Below are 19386 nucleotides of genomic sequence, written 5' to 3' on the forward strand. Positions count from 1 at the left end.
GGGTGGAATGGAATATCGTAAACGGATTTAACCCCTGTCCCATTTGGGGTTCCGTTACAGACAGAAACACCAAGATGCAAGCCTAAGGCCTCGTACACACGACCGCTTTCCTCGACAGAATCCATCAAGAAACTTGGTGGCAGAGCTTTTTTGCCAAGGAAAACGGTCGTGTGTATGTTTTTCATTGAGAAAACTGTCGAGAAACTCGAAGAGGAAAAAAGAGAACAAGTTCTCTTTTTCCTCGACGGGAGTCTCAATTTCCTCGTCGTGTTCCTCGTCGGGCTGGTTTTCACTGAGAAACACGATCGTGTGTATGCTAAGAAACCCGCGCATGGTCAGAATAAAGTATGAGACGGGAGCGCACCTTCGGTAAAAGTAGCGTTTGTAATGGAGATAGCACATTCGTCACGCTGTAACAGTCTGAAAAGTGCAAATCGTCTCTTACCAAACTTTTACTTAACACGCAATAACATGAGATTAGCAAAAGCAGCCCCAAGGGTTGTGCCAGTGGAATCAAACTTCCCCTGCCATTGTATGTGTTGTACGTCACCGCGTTTGAGAACGAGGAGATTTGGTCTTGACCGTGTGTACGCAAAGCAAGCTTGTCGGGTTCCTCGATAACCCTAACAAGGAACTCGTAGAGGAAAACAATGTGTCTTTTCCGACGAGTTCCTCGGTCGTGTGTACAAGGCCTGATAATTTAAAATCTTTGCAAATTTTTGGCTTCCGATTTTAAAGTAAAGTCTAGTTTTTATGGACCCAAGCTTCTTTATTTTGTACTTCTGTTGGCATTTACAAGTACATTGAGGGACATTTATCAAAACTGGAGCAGCCAGAATCTAGAGCAGCTGTGCATGGCAACCAATCAGCTTCTATCTTTTATGCCATGCACAGCTCCTCCAGATTTTGTCTGCTTCAGTTTTGATAAATCCCCTCCCATTGTGTACAAGTGTACACCAAAAGGACATATGTTCTGTGTAACTGAACGCCAGCAGTCAGCAAAAATTTGAAGAAGCAGCTTACTCTTTTTCTTAAAAATGGAACACAAGTATGCATCTCTGCATTAAAGAGAACAGCCTCCACGATGGACAGTTATACCCACCTTTCTGAAAATGCTAACTTCTCCATAGCCCAAAGGGCAATGCCAAAGAGAAATCGTTCAGAGCACAAATTCTAAAATTGTTCAACTTAATATACAGTGCCTTGAAAAAGTATTCATACCCCTTGAGATTTTCCACAATTTCTCATGTTACAACCAAAAACGTAAATGTATTTTATTGGGATTTTATGTGATAGACCAACACAAAGCTGCGCATAATTGTGAAGTTCAAGGAAAATTATAAATGGTTTTCAGATCTTTTTACAAATAAATATCTGAAAAGTGTGGCATGCATTTGTATTTAGCCCCCTTTACTCTGATAACCCTAACTAAAATCAAGTGGAACCCAATTGCCTTCATAAGTCACCTAATTAGTAAATAGAGTCCACCTGTGGGTAATTTAATCTCAGTATAAATACAGCTGTTCTGTGAAGTTCTCAGAGGTTTGTTAGAGAACCGTAGTGAACAAACAGCATCATGAAGGTCAAAGAACACACCAGATAGATCTGGAATAAAGTTATGAAGAAGTTTACCACTTAAGACCCGGACCAATATGCAGGTAAAGGACCTTTTTGCGATTCGGCACTGTGTCGCTTTAATTGACAATTGCGCGGGCGTGCAACGTGGCTCCCAAATAAAATTGGCGTCCTTTTTTTCCCACAAATAGAGCTTTCTTTTGGTGGTATTTGATCACTTCTGCGGTTTTTATTTTTTGCGCTATAAACAAAAATAGAGCGACATTTTTGAAAAAAATGCAAGATTTTTTACTTTTTGCCATAATAAATATCCCCAAAAAAGATATAAAATAACTTTTTTTTCCTCAGTATAGGCCGGTACATATTCTTCTACCTATTTTTGGTAAAAAAAAAATTGCAATAAGCGTTTAACGATTGGTTTGTGCAAAATGTATAGCGTTTACAAAATAGGGGATAGTTTTATAGAATTTTTATTAATAATTCTTTTTTTACTACTAATGGCGGCGATCAGTGATTTTTTTTCGAGACTGCGACATTATGGCGGACACATCGGAGAATTTTGACAGATTTTTGGGATCATTGGCCCAGATTCAGGTAGGACTTGCGCTTTATTTGCGGAGGCACAGGGCAACGATTTTGCCCTGCGCCCACGCAAATAATTTGCGCTGCCCTCGATTCACGGAGCAGTAGCTCCGTAAATTGCGAGGGCGCGCCGGCAAAATTGCCCGGTGTAAGCGCGCGCAATGTAAATGACCCCGCCGGGGGCGTTCTCGCGCCGATCGTAAAGCGCATGCTCCGTCTGGAAACTTTCCCGACGTGCATTGCGGCAAATGACGTCGCAAGGACGTAATTTGCTTCAAAGTTAACGTGAATGGCGTCCAGCGCCATTCACGATTCACTTACGCAAACAACGTAAAATTCTAACGTCGCGACGCGGGAACGCCGGGTATTCTTTAGCATTGGCTGCCCCTGCTTTTAGCATGGGCAGCCTTACACTAAAGACGCCGTACGCAACCGACGTAACTTGCGTACGCAGGGCCCGCGCAACATTGTGAATCGGCGTAAGTATGCAATTTGCATACTATACGCTGACCACAATGGGAGCGCCCCCTAGCGGTCAACGCAAGAATGCAGCCTAAAATCTGAGTGGCATAAGAGCCTTATGCCACGCAGATTTTAGGCTGCAGTCGGCGTAACGAGTTCTCTGAATCAGGAGAACTCATTACGCCGGCGCAAGTCAGCAATTGCGCTGCGTAACTATGGTTACGCAGGCGCAATTGCTACCTGAATCTGGGCCAGTGTAATTTTCACAGCAAAAAGTGCTATAAAAATGCATTGATTACTGTAAAAATGACGGTTGCAGTTTAGGATTTAACCACTAGGGGGTGCTGTAGGGGTTAAGTGTGACCTCATGTGTGTTTCTAACGGTAGGGGGCGGGGCTGGACTTGTGACGTCACTAAGGGCTCTTTCACACGGAGCGGACCGTTTCTGGGTCCGCTCCGTGTGTCCGCCAAAGCTCAGCGGGGATTCCCGCTCAGCTGTCGGCGGATAGGGTGGTCCCCGCACACAGCGCAGGGACCGCCCTGTCTCTGCTCCGCTGTCCCCTATGGGGGACCGGATGCAGACGGACCGTCTGTCCGTCTGCATCAGTTCCGCTCCGTCGAACGGAAGAAAAATAGGGTTTCTTCCGTTCGGAAAAGCGGATCCCGACTGACACGGAAGCTAGCGGATGCTCCATCCGCTAACGGACGCGTTCCCATAGGGATTCATTACAAGTCCGTTAACGGACTTGTAATGAGCGGACGAACGGTCCGCTAGTGTGAAAGGACCCTAATAGTCTTTCCCTATATCAGGGAACAGACGATCAGTGACACTGCCACAGTGAAGAACAGTATGGGAATGCAAAGTGGATTTGCCTTTTGTAAATAACCCCCATTGTCACACTAAAGGTAGAGTCATGTAACCGTGTGAGATGATTGAGCAGATGATTACATGTTGACCTGGAAGGATAACTACTTCTACTTCTATACCCATTTTCATTTAATTGCCTGCCAGTTCAGTTAATAAAATGGCAACCGTTTCACAAACGCTTATTCTTTTTTATTTTATTTTCATAGCTGGGGAGATGACTGGGGAGAGAATGGTTATATCAAGATGCAGCGTAATGCCAACCTGTGTGGTATCGCCCAAGAAGGAGCGGCTATGGACTTGATCTAGTAATTGCTCAGACTCATCTACTGAAGACTTGACAGAAGTGTGTATTCCAGGGTCTAACTATAAATCATTAATATCGTTTTAGCAATGTCCATGGAGCTCATAATGTATCTGTTATTCTGTACTGCTTTCCATAATAAATATGCTCAAATGTTTTTTTTTTTTTGTATCCTAAATGGTTTGCTGACTTGTTTTAAAATAAAAAAAATGAAAGAAACTGTCCAGTTTTTGAATTCTACTCATTCATTTGTGTTGCTAGCTGTCTGCTAGCTAGCTACATACAGGTGAAACTCCAAAAATTTGAATATCGTGCAAAAGTTCATTTATTTCACTAATGGAACTTAAAAGGTGAAACTAATATATGAGAGAGACTCATTACATGCAAAGCAAGATAGTTCAAGCCGTGATTTGTCATAATTGTGATGATTATAGCTTACAGCTCATGAAAACCCCAAATCCACAATCTCAGAAAATTAGAATATTGTGAAAAGGTGCAATATTCTAGGCTCAAATAGGTAGATTCACAAAGAGTTAGGCCGGCTTATCTACAGATAAGCCGACCTAACTCTGAAGCCTCGTACACACGGCCGAGGAACTCGACGTGCCAAACACATCGAGTTCCTCGGCCAGTTCAGCACTGAAGCCGCCGAGGAGCTCGGCGGGACGAGAGCTCCCATAGAACAACGAGGAAATAGAGAACATGTTCTCTATTTCCTCGCCGAGCTCCTCGTCGGCTTCCTCGGCCGAAAGTGTACACACGGCCGGGTTTCTCGGCAGAATTCAGCCAGAAACTCGGTCGGAAGCTGAATTCTGCCGAGGAAACTGGTCGTGTGTACGGGGCCTGAATCTAAGCCGGCCTATGTTTAAGTGTATTCTCTAACAGAGATACACTTAAACATACCTAAGATAGGCTGTTGCGCCATTCTATCTTAGGCTGCAATGTTTCTTTTGCCCGCTAAATGGCGCTGCCATTGCGGCCGGCCTAGATTATGTAAATGAGGGGCTACACCGATTCCCGACTATTTACGAGCGTACGCCGGGGCTACACCGTCGATTTACGTTGTTTTCCGTACGCGATAGGCCACCTAAAGTTATTCCACCTATGAGGTGGAATAACAATGTTAAGTATGGCCGCCGTTCCCGCCGCGAGGTTCGAATTTTTTACGTCGTTTGCGCAAGTCGTCCGCGAATCGGGATTTACGTCGTTTATGTACGCGTCAAAATCAATAGGCCCGTACGGCCTACTTAGCCGCAATGCGCACTGGGAAATGTAGTCACCCGGCGCATGCGCAGTGTCAAAAAACGGCAAAAAACGTGAGGTCAAGCCTCATTTCCATACAACACGCCCCCCTCCAAGTCATTTGAATTAGGCGCGCCTACGCCCGCTTGTTTTAGGCTACGCCGCCGAAAATTAGCAGGTAAGTGGTTTGAGAATCACTAATAGCCTAACTAATTTACGGCGGTGTAGCCTAAAAAGAGTAGGCTAGGCCATCCTAAAGTTAGGCGCCCCTACGTGAATCTACCCAAAAGTGTCCCACTCTAATCAGCTAATTAAGCCATAACACCTCCAAAGGGTTCCTGAGCCTTTAAATGGTCTTTTAGTCTGGTTCAGTAGGAATCACAATCATGGGAAAGACTGCTGACCTGACAGTTGTGCAGAAAACCAGGGAAAGCCTCAAAAGGAAATTGCAAAAGAAGTTGGATGTTCCCAAAGTGCCGTATCAAAGCACATTAATGGAAAGTTATGTGGAAGGGAAAGGTGCACAAGCAGCAGGGATGACCGCAGCCTGGAGAGGATTGTCAGGAAAAGGCCATTCAAAGGTGTTGGGGACTTTCACAAGGAGTGGACTGAGGCTGGAGTCAGTGCATCAAGAGCCACCACACACAGACTGATCCTGGACATGGACTTCAAATGTTGTATTCCTCTTCTCAAGCCACTCCTGAACAACAAACAACGTCAGAAGCATCTTATCTGGGCTAAAGAAAAACAGACCTGTAGGTGGATTCAGAAAGACTTAGGCTGGCATATCAGTAGATACGCCAGCCTAAGTCTGAATGTGCGCCGGCGCTAATTTAAGCGAATTCTGGTAACCAGATACGCTTAAATTAGGCTCAGATACGAGCGGCGTAAGTGTCTTACACCGTCGTATCCTAAAGTGTAATTTTTAGGCTGACCGCTAGGTGGCGCTTCCATTGCGGTCGGCGTAGAATATGTAAATCACTAGATACGCCTATTCACGAACGTACGCCCGGCCGACGCAGTACAGATACACCGTTTACGTAACGCATTATCAGGCCTAAAGTTATTCCATCAAATAGCTGGAATAGTAATGTTAAGTATGGCCGTCGTTCCCACGTCGAAATTCGAAAATTTTACGTCGTTTGCGTAAGTCGTCCGTGAATAGGGATTTACGTCATTTACGTCCACGTCGAAACCAATAGGACCGTGCGGCGTACTTTGCCGCAATGCACACTGGGATATCGTAAAATACGTCAATCACGTAAGGTCACCCCCCATTAGCATAAAACACGCCCCATCAGCTGAATTTGAATTATGCGCGCTTACGCCCGCCCGATTTACGCTACGCCGCCATAACTTAGCAGGCAAGTACTTTGTGAATCATGTACTTGCCTCGCTAACTTACGGCGGCGTAGTGTAAATGCCATACGCTATGCCGCCGCAACTATGCGCCCGCCTACCTGAATCCACCTACTGGTCTGTTGCTTAGTGGTCCAAAGAATGGAGAGGCACACACTGCAAGATGCTTAAAGTCCAGTGTGAAGTTTCCACAGTCTGTGTTGATTTGGGGAGCCATATCACCTGCTGGTGTTGGTCCACTGTGCTTCATTAAGTCCAGGGTCGCCGCAGCCGTCTACCGGGAGATTTTGGAGCACTTCATGCTTCCTTTCCGCAGATGAGCTCTATGGGGATGCTGACTTCATTTTCCAGCAGGACTTGGCACCTGCCAATACTGCCAAAAGCACCAAAACCTGGTTCAATGACCGTGGGATTACTGTGCTTGATTGGCCAGCAAACTCGCCTGACCTGAACCCCATAGAGAATCTATGGAGCATTGCCAAGAGAAAGATGAGAGACATGAAACGGAACAATGCAGAAGAGCTGAAGGCTGCTATTGAAGCATCCTGGTCTTCCAAAACACCTCAGCAGTGCCACAGGCTGATCGCTTCCATGCCACGCCGCATTGAGGCAGTAATTGCTGCAAAAGGGGCCCAAACCAAGAACTGAGTACATATGCATGCTTATACTTTTCAGAGGTCCAATATTGTTCTATGTACAATCCTTGTTTTATTGATTGCATGTAATATTCTAATTTTCTGAGATTGTGGATTTGGGGTTTTCATGAGCTGTAAGCCAAAATCATCACAATTATGACAAATCACGGCTTGAACTATCTTGCTTTGCATGTAATGAGTCTCTCTCATATATTAGTTTCACCTTTTAAGTTGCATCAGTGAAATAAATGAACTTTTGCATGATATTCTAATTTTTCGAGTTTCACCTGTATGTAACAATCTTTGTTGATGGAGGTTTAATACATTGTTACCAGACCCGGCATGCAGAAGGTATCTGAAAGTGGCTGCAAAGCTTGAATTGTTTTTATTAAAATAATAAAGACGTCATACCTACCTGCTCTGTGCAATATTTTGCACAGAGCAGCCCCCATCCTCCACTTCTGGGGTCCCCCCTGGCACTACTGGCTCCTTCTCTTCGGCGAGTGCCCCCCATAGAAAGCCACTTTCTATGGGGGCACTGCGTCTATTGACACAAACAGTTAGGCTTGGCCCCACCTCCAGTCACAGGATTTGATTGACAGCAGCGGGAACCAATGGCCCCTGCTGCTATCAATCTACCCAGTGAGGGAAAGAAAGCAGAGACAGCTTAAAAGGTTTTAAATTATTTATTTTCCTTTTAGAAACGTCATTTTGCTGTGGCAATGATATAAATATGGGAAAGATGCGCTACTTTACAGGCATATTTCATTATTAGTGTTTCACATTAAGCATTATTAAAATCACTGCTCCCGAAAAAACTTTTGATTTTAAAACTTTTTTTTGCATTGATACATGTCCCCTGGGGCAGGACCTGGGTCCCCAAACACTTTTTATAGCAATAACTTGCATATAAGCCTTTAAAATTAGCAATTTTTGATTTTTCACGTTTGTGTCCCGTAGGCATTAACGGTGTTCGCGTGTTCTAACAATTTTTTTGCCTGTTTGCATGTTCTGTTGCAAACCGAACTAGGGGGGTGTTCGGCTCATCCCTAATGGACACTCATAGGCTACACTGGTGGGTACTGGTGAGGTGGCACTGATGGACACTGATGAGGCTGCACTGGTGAGCACTGATGAGGTGGTACTGATGGGCACTGATAAGCTGCTATGATGGGCACTGGTGTGTGGCACTGATGGACACTGATAGGCTGCACTGATAGGCTGCACCAGTGGGCACTGATGGGATGGATTGATGAGGTGGCACTGATTGGCTGCACTGATGGGCATTGATAAGCTTCACTAATGGGCACTGATGAGGTGGCACTGATGGACACTGATAGGTTGCACTGATCGGCACTGGTGTGTGTCACTGATATACACTGATAGGCTGCACTGATGGGCACTGATAGGCTGCACTGTGGGCACTGATGGGATGGATTGATGTGGTGGCACTGATAGGCTGCACTGATGGGCATAGATAAGCTGCACTAATAGGAACTGATTGGGTGGCACTGACGGATAGTCTTTTTTTCTTTTTCACCAAGCTATTTTGATAACATTTAGAGATTGGTTGGTAGCCATGTAGCCGATTTGTTTGTATGGGGTTAATTCATGTGAGGTTGAAGTGATCAGGTAACTGGGATAACACCTGTGGGGTTAGGATAAAGGTATGATGGTTTGTGACAGAATGTTACACACAGCCTGATGAACAGCAGAGACGCTCGTAACTCTACAGTAGCGTATTGGCACTGCATGTTTGTATTTCTCAAGATTTACCAGTAAATGAATTGCATCGGAGAACATATCCCGTCTTTTTCCCTTGACTGAATATTGGTGGATAATTGGGAGCCCACCCTGACATTCAGGGCCAATCCTAGGGTCACAGGCGCCTGGGTGCAGAAATATTTCTGGCGCCCCCACATGGGCGTAATTATCTTACCAACTCCTCCCCTTTAAAAATGTTTCTATGGCAATGACTCAAACACAGAGATGCTCCCCTAAGGAGTCTTTGTTACCCTAGGATCCTCCCATGATTTTTTAACAATAAAGAAAATACTGGAAGAGCGTACACTAATGAGCCCAGATCTGTATTTTGGCAATGACTCCATTCCTTTCTCCGGCAGGGATGGCACTAGGCTGTGTGGCTTTACCTCTGGTGGCGCAGGGCAGCGGGGTTCTCTCTCTGATGGTGTTCTCTCAGCACTGTCCTCTCCCTCGAACCATATGTGCCACAATCCCCTTCTCTGCTCATTTTTCTATTCTATTTCTTCCTTGGCCAATATGAAGGCGGGGGAAAAAACATAAAGGGCGGCTGTGCTGGCAAGCGCCGCTCACTAGTACAGCATTGCACACAAAGAGGAGGAGGAGAGGGAGTGGGAGGAGGAATGAAGAGCCCGCAGCTGCAGTGGCGTCACTAGGGTTGTATTTACCCGGTGCGGTAAAACATGGTGTCACCCCCCTTCCACCACCTATAGTTGCCCCTCAGTACAGACCCCCTCCACTAAGTATAGACCCCCTCCGTCAGTGCAGACTCCTTACTAAGTATAAACCCCTCCCTCAGTACAGACCCGGAGTGCCACTCAAAGTTCACTGGGAGGAACAGGCCTCTGCCACAGGCTTGACAATTTGAGATTTGTGAAATTAGATTTAGTGAGTCCTCCCAGTCAGTTCAGATAGTGTCACCCACTGACAGCTTGAGCATACCTGTCATGCAGTGTGGTGACTGGATCCCCGATGGTTCGTCTAGGCCTCCTGGACAACCTCTGATTCTAGGTTCTCCCGAGCCAATCCCCCATCGCACAGCTCCCAGCTTAGGATCCTCTCAGCAGAAGGTTGGGACCCAGCCAGTCGCTAGGGCCCCTCTCTTGGTTAGGATGAGGCTCCGCATGGTGCATGACCCCAGTGAAGCAGGCCAGAACGGCCAAAAAGGCGGTTGCCCAGATATATCCCCCTCCCAGCATGCCCAACGAGGGAAGACCTCCTCTGATTGGCTGCTAGGAGAAGGTGGGTCTGCCAGAACCCCTCTAGCGCCAGCTGCCGGCTTTGTTCACACTTTGGTCTCTGAAGAGTAATCGGCATTTGGATTGCTTTTCAGACATGCAATGAAGAGGTGTTTTATCGCCTCTTCACCACTTTAACCACTTCAGCCCTGCACTAGCATGTTGCAACCATGTGTGTAGCACATAGGTGTGGGGCACTTTTAGAGCAACGCATTTCACATGAATAAGTCACATTGAACAGAGTGTGAAGCAAAGCATTGTGGACGCAGTATGTTCACACCCCCAGGTGCTGCCTCTGTAGCTAAAGGGGTTCGTGGTAGAGGCGCACAGGGGATGCCAGATTGCCCCCTCCCAGCCATCACAATTTAACCACACCCACTTTAAAAAAAAAAACTTTTCGCCACAGGTCAATCTCCCCCTAAATGTCCCACACTTCAAAAGTTGGGAGGCGCGATATCCACTGTGTTCGAAAAGTATTATCCACCTTGTTACATCAAATTATAAAATGTCCTTGTATGACCAATCTGATAACTTTAAAGCGGAGTTCCAACCACAATTAGCATTTTTTAAATGTATGTCCTTTCATCCTGCGTTTTTATAATATAAATCTGGTCACTTACTATTTTACAATCCGCCGCCGACTTGCATAGATATTCAAAAAAGATAGTTTATATAACTATGTCTACACTGTTGTCATTTTGCTTGTGGGCATTGTGAAGCCTACAAGCACTTACTTCCTGGAAGTTTTGGATGGGGAGTGATAATTGGACAGCGCACTGCATCCTGGGAAATGATGACACACATTTCCCAGGAGCATTAGAGGGATATGATGTCAGAATCCTAGGTGGTTTCAAAGGCAGATTTCGTGGGACCGCATAGCAACAGGCATTTCCAGATGAGTAAAAAAAAAAAAAAATTTTTTTTTTTTCTTTTTTAGTCGTAAGCTACAGTTTAAAGCAAAATTGTTTTTTTGATGGAACCTCCACTTTAACTTCTCTTATATGTGTGATGTGATTATATGGTAGTTGTGACAACATCTCTTGTGGATCACTGATCATTTCCTTCCTATGGTGATACTATCACAACCATAATCTATGCAAAACTGCCAAAAGGCTTGAATGTGCTATTTGGTTTGAAGCATTAGGTTCCATTCACATCTAGGCGGACGAAATCGCGGCGTTTTGTCGCCGCAAATCGCGGTACAAATAGCGGCGTTTTGTACCACGATTTGCGGCGACAAAACGCCGGTGATGTCCGCCCAGATGTGCCCCAGAATGACCCCCTCTATGGAGATGCTTCCCATCTCCTAGCCGAAACGCCGAAAGACGCCTGAAAAAAAGGTCCGGGACCTTTTTTCAGGCGATAGGCGTCAGGCGTCCGGCGTGGAGATGTGAACCATCTCCATAGAGGGACATGTATTTCCAGCCCTCTGGCGGCAGCGGCGTAGCGCTACAGGCGTAAAAACGCCTAGATGTGAATGCGGTCTAACTGATATGCTTTATCTCACAAAAGTTTCTGATTCTTTATCATGTAATGGCCGTTACCATGTAATTCTCATGCTAAATTGTTTTTCTTTTTTGTGAACATCCATTGGAACTTGCAGCTTAAAGGTTTTGTTATTTTGAGGGGACAACAAATTTACACTGTTATACAAGCTGTACACTCACTACTTTACATTGTAGCAAAGTGTCATTTCTTCAGTGTTGTCACATGAAAATAAAAATATTTACAAAAATGTGAAGGGTGTACTTACTTTTGTGAGATACTGTATATATAGAAAATTTGTATGTAGCGGCCTGCTACTTTCATAGCTGGCGCTGTCTTAAATTTAGAGTGTAGTCAGAGATTTAAAGCGGGAGTTCACCCATTTATAAAAAAAAAAAATTTCTTCCCCTAGATTCCTGCTCGTTCGGTCTAGGGCAGTGGTCTCAAAGTACCGGCCCGCGGGCCATTTGCGGCCCGCGGACCAGTTATAAATGGCCCCCAGGCAGGGTGGAAGTGAGGAGAGCAAAAAAAAAAAAAATTTTTTTTTTTTTTTTTTTTGAGCTGGCCCCATCTGGTGGTGAGCCGTTGGTATTACAAGTTATTACCACCAGATGTGAGCTGGCGCCATCTGGTGGTGGCCGTTGGTATTACAAGTTAAGCATTACAAGTTAAACAGCAATTCTAATGTCATTTTACACTATTTTCACTGCCATATTCTTCCCTCTAATTCGAACCCCCAAACATTATATATATTTTTTATCCTAACACCCTAGAGAATAAAATAGCGATCGTTGCAATACTTTCTGTTTCGCCGTATTTGCACAGCGGTCTTACAATCGCACTTTTTTGGGAAAAAAATACACTTTTTTTAATTAAAAAAATAAGACAACAGTAAAGTTATCCCCATTTTTTTTAACATTATGAAAGATAATGTTACGCCGAGTAAATTCATACCCAACATGTCACGCTTCAAAATTGTGTCCGCTTGTGGAATGCCGACAAACTTTTACCCTTTAAAATCTTCATAGGCAACGTTTAAAAAAATCTACAGGTTGCATGTTTTAAGTTACAGAGGAGGTCTAGTGCTATAATTATTGCTCTCGCTCTACCAATCGCAGCGATACCTCACATGTGTGGTTTGAACACCGTTTACATATGCGGGCGCTGCTCACGTATGTGTTCGCTTCTGCGCGCAAGCTCGTCGGGACAGGGTGCGTTTTCTGGCTCCTAACTTTTTTAGCTGGCTCCGAGATTCCAAGCAAATTTGTCAAACCCTGACTTACACCAGTGCTGGTGGTAATAATGCGCTCGCTGACACCAGTTCTGGTGGTAATAATGCGCTCGCTGACACCAGTGCTGGGGGTTAATAATGTGTTCGCTGACACCAGTACTGTTGTTTTTGAAGTTTGAAAGTTTGCATGCGGCCCCTCATGGGATATGAAAACTTGTCTTGTGGCCCTCAGGTAATTTGAGTTTGAGACCCCTGGTCTAGGGGAATCGGCTATTTGTATTAAAATATGAGCAGTACTTACCCGTTTTCGAGCTGCATCTTCTTCCGTCGCTTCCGGGTATGGGTCTTCGGGAGCGGGCGTTCCTTCTTGATTGACAGGCTTCCGAGAGGCTTCCGACGGTCGCATCCATCGCGTAAGGCCCCGTACACACGACCAGTTTCCTCGGCAGAATTCAGCTTCCGACCGAGTTTCTGGCTGAATTCTGCCGAGGAAACTGGTCGTGTGTACACTTTCGGCCGAGGAAGCCGACGAGGACCTCGGCGAGGAAATAGAGAAAATGTTCTCTATTTCCTCGTTGTTCTATGGGAGCTCTCGGCCCGCCGAGGTCCTCGGCGGCTTCAGGGCTGAACTGGCCGAGGAACTCGATGTGTTTGGCACGTCGAGTTCCTCGGCCGTGTGTACGGGGCCTCACTCGTAGCCGAAAGAAACCGAACGTCGGTGCGGCTCTATACTGCGCCTGCGCACCGACGTTCGGCTTCTTTCGGAAAATCGTGACGCGATGGATGCGACCGTCGGAAGCCTCTCGGAAGCCTGTCAATCAAGAAGGAACGCCCATTCCCGCAGCCCATACCCGGAAGCGACGGAGAGGATGCATCTCGTAAACGGGTAAGTACTGCACATATTTTAAAACAAATAGCCGATTCCCCTAGAGAAAACGAGCAGGAATCTAAGGGGAAAAAGTGCCCTCTAAGGGTGAACCCCCGCTTTAACTACCTCTGACTGTATTGTTTTACCAAATTTGGGCCTCTGTTCCAGCCGTGGCTGTACTGTGAGTGACCACCATTGTTGTCTGGGGTGTTGGTACCACCCCAGGCCAAGTGTGGCAGCAGTCGAGTCAGGGTGCATTGGATGCTTTTCCTTGGCAGCCAATCAGTGGGGGTTGATCGCTTCGCTGTGCATGCTGGGGGAGAGTACTTAAGGGACAGATGACACTAGTTCGGGGTCGTCGCCGTTCGTTGCCGATCCTGGCTGTCGTCCCACCACCCCCGCGTGTCGCCCTCATGGCCGGGGGTGCGTGTTCAAGTGTTCCTGGCTCCGGGACCACGTTGGTCCGGGGTTGTGATCTACTATGTAGGCCTGGTAGTCAGACAGGGTGTACGTTCACAGAGTGGTCCTGCGTTGTCCATCCTGAGGGAGGAAGCCACGCAACGGAGAACCTGTCTTGGAGAGCACCGAGCACGAGGCTGGTATCTCAGGAGAGGCCTTGAACTTCGTCGAAGGACGCACGATTAATGAGAAGCTAAATGATGGTCGCCTGTCAGCACTGAGTTCACAAGAGTTTATTCAAGAGAGATCCGGTTGCTTAATCCTGTATTGAGAAGGATTCTGGACCGAGTACATCTCCACCTTTGGGAAGGTCTGTGTCAGAGACTTTGCTAAAGTTTCCGTGTGACACCCTGGCTGCTAGGCTAGTGAGAGAGGCCTATCCAGGTGCACAATACCCACTCTAGCTAGAATGGCGACGAAAGCTACATTGCTGGAAGCAGGATTGTTTCCGAACAAAATTATACACCTGAACCTATTACCCTTTCCACCTCTTCAACTACTACTTTTATCCTTTTACCCCGTTGCGTAATAAAGCAAAGAAAAATAAACCTAAAGTGTGGACATTGAAGTTTTTCTCAACTCTCACCGTATACCCTAGACGGCGAAGGAATAGAGGTAACATGCCACCCAAAACAAACCAGCAGCTCCTTTGGGGGTAGTGCTACATTATATATATATATATATATATATATATATATATATATATTTATAGGTAATTATATTTCTAACAATGCTATTGGCATGAAATCTTCAGCACATGTTGGTAACAACCCATACAATTTAAACATACAAAGGTGACGTAGCAAGTGACGATCCGCAAGGTGTGGCAGGTGACGTGGCAATTTGCCATGCATACAAAGAAACTAAAAAAAAAGTTAAGAAATTAAAAAGTTTTGTGAAATAAAATGGAATGACACAGGGGAAAAGTACTAACCACATGAAAAAAGGAAGGTGCAAAAAGGCATGGAAAGCCAATACACCAGCTGAAATCTATCAGTAATTACAAAGCAATTCTTCCCCTTTTGGAACAGCGAACAGCTGAACAGCGAACAATTTGGGGTGTTCACGGTAAATTCGAAAAGCCACGGAACACCCTGTAAAAGTCTATGGGAGAAATCTAAAGTGCTAATTTTAAAGGTTAATATGCAAGTCATTGTCATAAAAAGTGTTTGGGGACCTGGGTCCTGCCGCAGGGGACATGTATCAATGCAATTTTTTTTTTTAAAAATGGCCGTTTTTTCGGGAGCAGTGATTTTTATAATACTTAAAGTGAAACAATAAAAGTAAAATATATTCCTTTAAATTTCGTACCTGGGGGGTGTCTATAGTATGCCTGTAAAGTAGCACATGTTTCCCGTGTTTATAATAGTCTCTGCACAAAATGAAATTGCTAAAGGAAAAAAAGTAGTTTAAAACTACTCGCGGCTATAATAAATTGTCGGGTCCCAGCAATATAGATAAAAGTCATTAACCACTTGACCACTAGGCACGTAAACCCCCTTAATAACCAGACCAATTTTCAGCTTTCGGTGCTCTCACAATTTGAATGACAATTACTCAGTCATACAACACTGTACCCAAATGAAATTTTCGTCCTTTTTTTCACACAAATAGAGCTTTCTTTTGGTGGTATTTAATCACCGTTGGGTTTTTTATTTTTTGCGCTATAAAAGAAAAAAGACTGAAAATTCTGTAAAAAAAAATAATTTTTCTTTGTTTCGGTTATAAAATTTGGCAAATTTAGTATTTTTTCTTCATTCTTTTGCATAAATGTGAAAGATGAAGTTACGCCGAGTAAATAGATACCCAACATGTCACCCTTCAAAATTGCACACGCTCGTGGAATGGCGCCAAACTTCGCTACTTAAAAATCCCCATAGACGACGTTGCAGGGGGTATTGCAGAGTATTTTGGAGTATTGCACAGTGTGGGGGCATTGCAGAGTGTGGGGGCATTGCAGAGTGTGGGGGCATTGCAGAGTATTTTGGGGCATTGCACAGTGTGGGGGCATTGCAGAGTGTGGGGGCATTGCAGAGTGTGGGGGCATTGCAGAGTATGGGGGCATTGCAGAGTATGGCTGGTACTGCAGAGTATTGCACAGGGAGGGATCGATGGCTGGATCTGTGACTGCATGTGTCACAGATCCAGCCCGCAGCGGCAGCAGCAGCTGCTGCTGCTTCCGCTCTCTCCCCTCTCCTCTCTCACACTGTACCGTTCGGTACAGAGAGGAGAGGGAGGAACCGGCGTCATCACATGACGCCAGTTTGTTTACTAGTGATCGCTCAGTCATTGGACGGAGCGATCACGTGGTAAACCGCCGCTATCAGCGGCGATTTACCGTGATCCGTGATCAGCCGGGTCCAGAGGACCCGGCGGTCACGGAGACTCCCGTGTGCGCGCCCCACAGGGCGCGCGGGAGCGCGATTCTAGGAGGACGTACATTGACGCCCTCCTAGAGTTAAGCAACCGCCTTGTAGACGTATTTCGTCTATAGGGCGGTTGCTAACTGGTTAAAAGTCATTGAAAAAAAATGTGTGAACCCCACGCCATTTTTTAAAAAAAAATTTAGTGCGGGGTTCCCCTTAAAATCCATACCAGAACTGAAGGGTCTGGTATGAATTTTTGGGGGGAACCCCACGCCATTTTTCTTTATTTGGCGCAGGGTTCCTCTTAATATCCATACCAGACCTGAAAGTCCTGAAAGTCAATGACTTTCAATGACTTTTATCTGTATTGCTGGGACCCGACAATTCATTATAGCCGCAAGTTTTAAATTACTTTTTTCCTTTAGAAATGTAATTTTGTGCAGAGACTGTTATAAACACGGGAAACATTCGCAACTTTACAGGCATACTATAGACAACCCCCAGGTACGAAATTTAAAGGAATATTTTACTTTTATTGTTTCACTAAACATTATTGAAATCACTACTCCCATAGTTTTAAAACTTTTTTTGCATTGATACATGTCCCCTGGGGCAGGACCCAGGTCCCCAAACACTTTTTATGACAATGACTTGCATATTAACCTTTAAAATTAGCACTTTAGATTTTTCATGTTCGTGTCCCATAGACTTTATCGGTGTTCGCGTGTTCGAACAAATTTTTTGCCTGTTAGCATGTTCTGCTGCGAACCGAACCGCAAAATAATATCATCTGGTTCAGTCTCAACTGAAGGCCTGTAAAAAGGTGTCTCATTACCAGGGTGTCACACAAGAAATATCCCATGATGGGTAAAAGCGAAGAGCTCTTTCAAGACCTTTGCAACCTTATTGTTGCAAAACAAGTTCCAGTGAGCACTGTTGGGGCCATAATCCAGAAGTGAAAAGAACATAATTTCACCATTAACCGGCCACAACCATGTGCTCCTCACAAGATTTCTGAGTGAAAGGAATTATCAAAAGAGTCGTCCATGATCCAAGGGTCACTTGTAGAGAATTTCAGAAAGACCTGAAATTAGCAGGTACAATTGTTTTAAAGAAAACAATAAGTAATGCGTTCAACGGCCATGGCCTGTATGCACACTCACCACGCAAGACTCCATTGCTGAAGAAAAAGCATATTGACGCTCGCTTAACCACTTCAGCTTCAGAAAGTTTATCCCGCTACTGTCAATCAAAGTCAGTTAGCGAATCAGGAGAGAGAGTGGGCGGTGGCCGAATTGGGGCTCTGTGTCTGAATGAACACACAGAGCTGTGACTTGGCTCGACTTGGCTCAAGCTTGCTTGCTGTGGGGGCACTCGACAGGAGGGTGGGGCCAGAAGAGCCGAAGAGGGACCCAAGAAGTGAAGGATCAAGGCTGCTCTGTGCAAAACCACTTTTACTTGTTATTTTTAGAAAAAAACATATCGAGACTTGAAATCACTTTAACTGTATTCCTAGCTTGGGCCGTGACAAATCTACTTTATGGGGAGATCTGGGGTCTATTAGACCCCAGATCTCTCCTCTGGCCTCTAATGCAGCCAATCAGCCACAGATTAGTCTGATTGGCTGCTTTACTTTAACATGGAATCAAAACCGTAAGTCACTAAATCCTTGTTTCTGTTTCTCTCACTGTGTGCCCAGAACTGAATGCCACCGGTTGCACCCTGACCAGGCTCCCCAAACGCATGGGAGAGCCCAACAAATACGGCAGCAGCGGTGGGAGGGGGGGTTGGTCGGGGGGCTAAGGACCCCTTTTCGTTGCTTTTAAAAGTAATCCAGTAGCTCGTTAGTCACTAGGGTTACCTTTAATTTGTAGGGATTCGCCGGTCCTAAATGATGCATCATTGCACTGCAAGGCACCACACATCACACTAGCACTGTGGTATGATTGGGGCTTATATAAAACAATTGTGTTTGATGTGTCCTAGCAATGACCTGCATTTATCCAGTGCAGAAAAATGCAGGTCACCCCCATTGTGTGATTGAACCCTAAGACATATGAATCAAAGATGAACTATGTAAGCACCCCTGGCATTGTTCTATGGTTTGTTACAATTATAACTGCCGTTTTTTCTGGACAACTTGGTCTGGTAAAGGAAGTGAAAAAAAAAAACATGCTTCATGACAACAAAGCAATGTATGACTGTGTCAGGAAGGGCATGCCAACGTCCAGCAGGGTGGCCGTAGAAGACGGTCTGTGACCTCTGTTCCTGTTAGAGCACCTCTGGTGCACATGCGCGCGCCCGTGTGCACCTGTGCGCGCCGTGGCGTGCCCCCCCTATGACAGTCTGGGCGCCAGACAGGTCATTTAAACTGGGTCAGTACCCAGACTCAGGTGCTGTCCGTTCTACAGCGTGTGTGTATCCTGACCTTAGTATCCGATTCCTGTTATCCGACCCTGCTTGTCCCTGACGCTCCTGCTTTCCACCTGCACCTGATCCGGCTTGTTTGACCTTGCACCTGCCTGCTTCTCCAGTTACCTCGCTGCCAGCCCAATACTGACCAGGCCTGTACTTTGACTCCGCTCCAGCCTACGCTTCTGTTCCTGACAGTGTATGACCCGGCCTGCCTGCACCTGCTATCTGTCCAGCCCTTCTGAGTCCTGTTGAGCATCTTTCCAAACCGCAGTGTCATCTGTTCTCCTGTCTGTGGTGTTTCTGCATCAAGCCAGTTTCTGCTATCCGCTGACAGTCACTCCTGGTCTTCTCCTGTACCAGTGTTCCTCCGCAGTCTCTTCAGGGGTTCCAGTCCAGCGACATTATCAGCGATCCTGCCAGGCACTCGTGCGACTCTGCACTCTCACGCCTCCTGTCTGCTCTACCAGGGGCCTGAAGTCAGAGCTGTAAGAGAGGTCGTCCTCTGCATATCAGGCTCTAGCGCCAGGTACATGACAGAC

At 45.7% G+C, this 19386-nt stretch overlaps 1 protein-coding gene across 1 annotated transcript in view; it reads left to right on the plus strand.

Moving 5' to 3' along the window:
* Positions 1–4007, plus strand: part of LOC120931434 (ervatamin-C-like) — a 29880-nt gene extending 25873 nt beyond the window's left edge. Inside the window, exon 8 of the mRNA XM_040342862.1 lies at positions 3694–4007. Within this exon, the coding sequence (XP_040198796.1) occupies positions 3694–3793 (100 nt within the window). The 3' untranslated portion in view covers positions 3794–4007. The remainder of the gene's footprint in view (positions 1–3693) is intronic.
* The last annotated feature ends 15379 nt before the right edge of the window (positions 4008–19386 follow it).

Source organism: Rana temporaria, chromosome 3 (genome assembly GCF_905171775.1).
Source record: "Rana temporaria chromosome 3, aRanTem1.1, whole genome shotgun sequence".
In the NCBI taxonomy this organism is placed as follows: domain Eukaryota; kingdom Metazoa; phylum Chordata; class Amphibia; order Anura; family Ranidae; genus Rana; species Rana temporaria.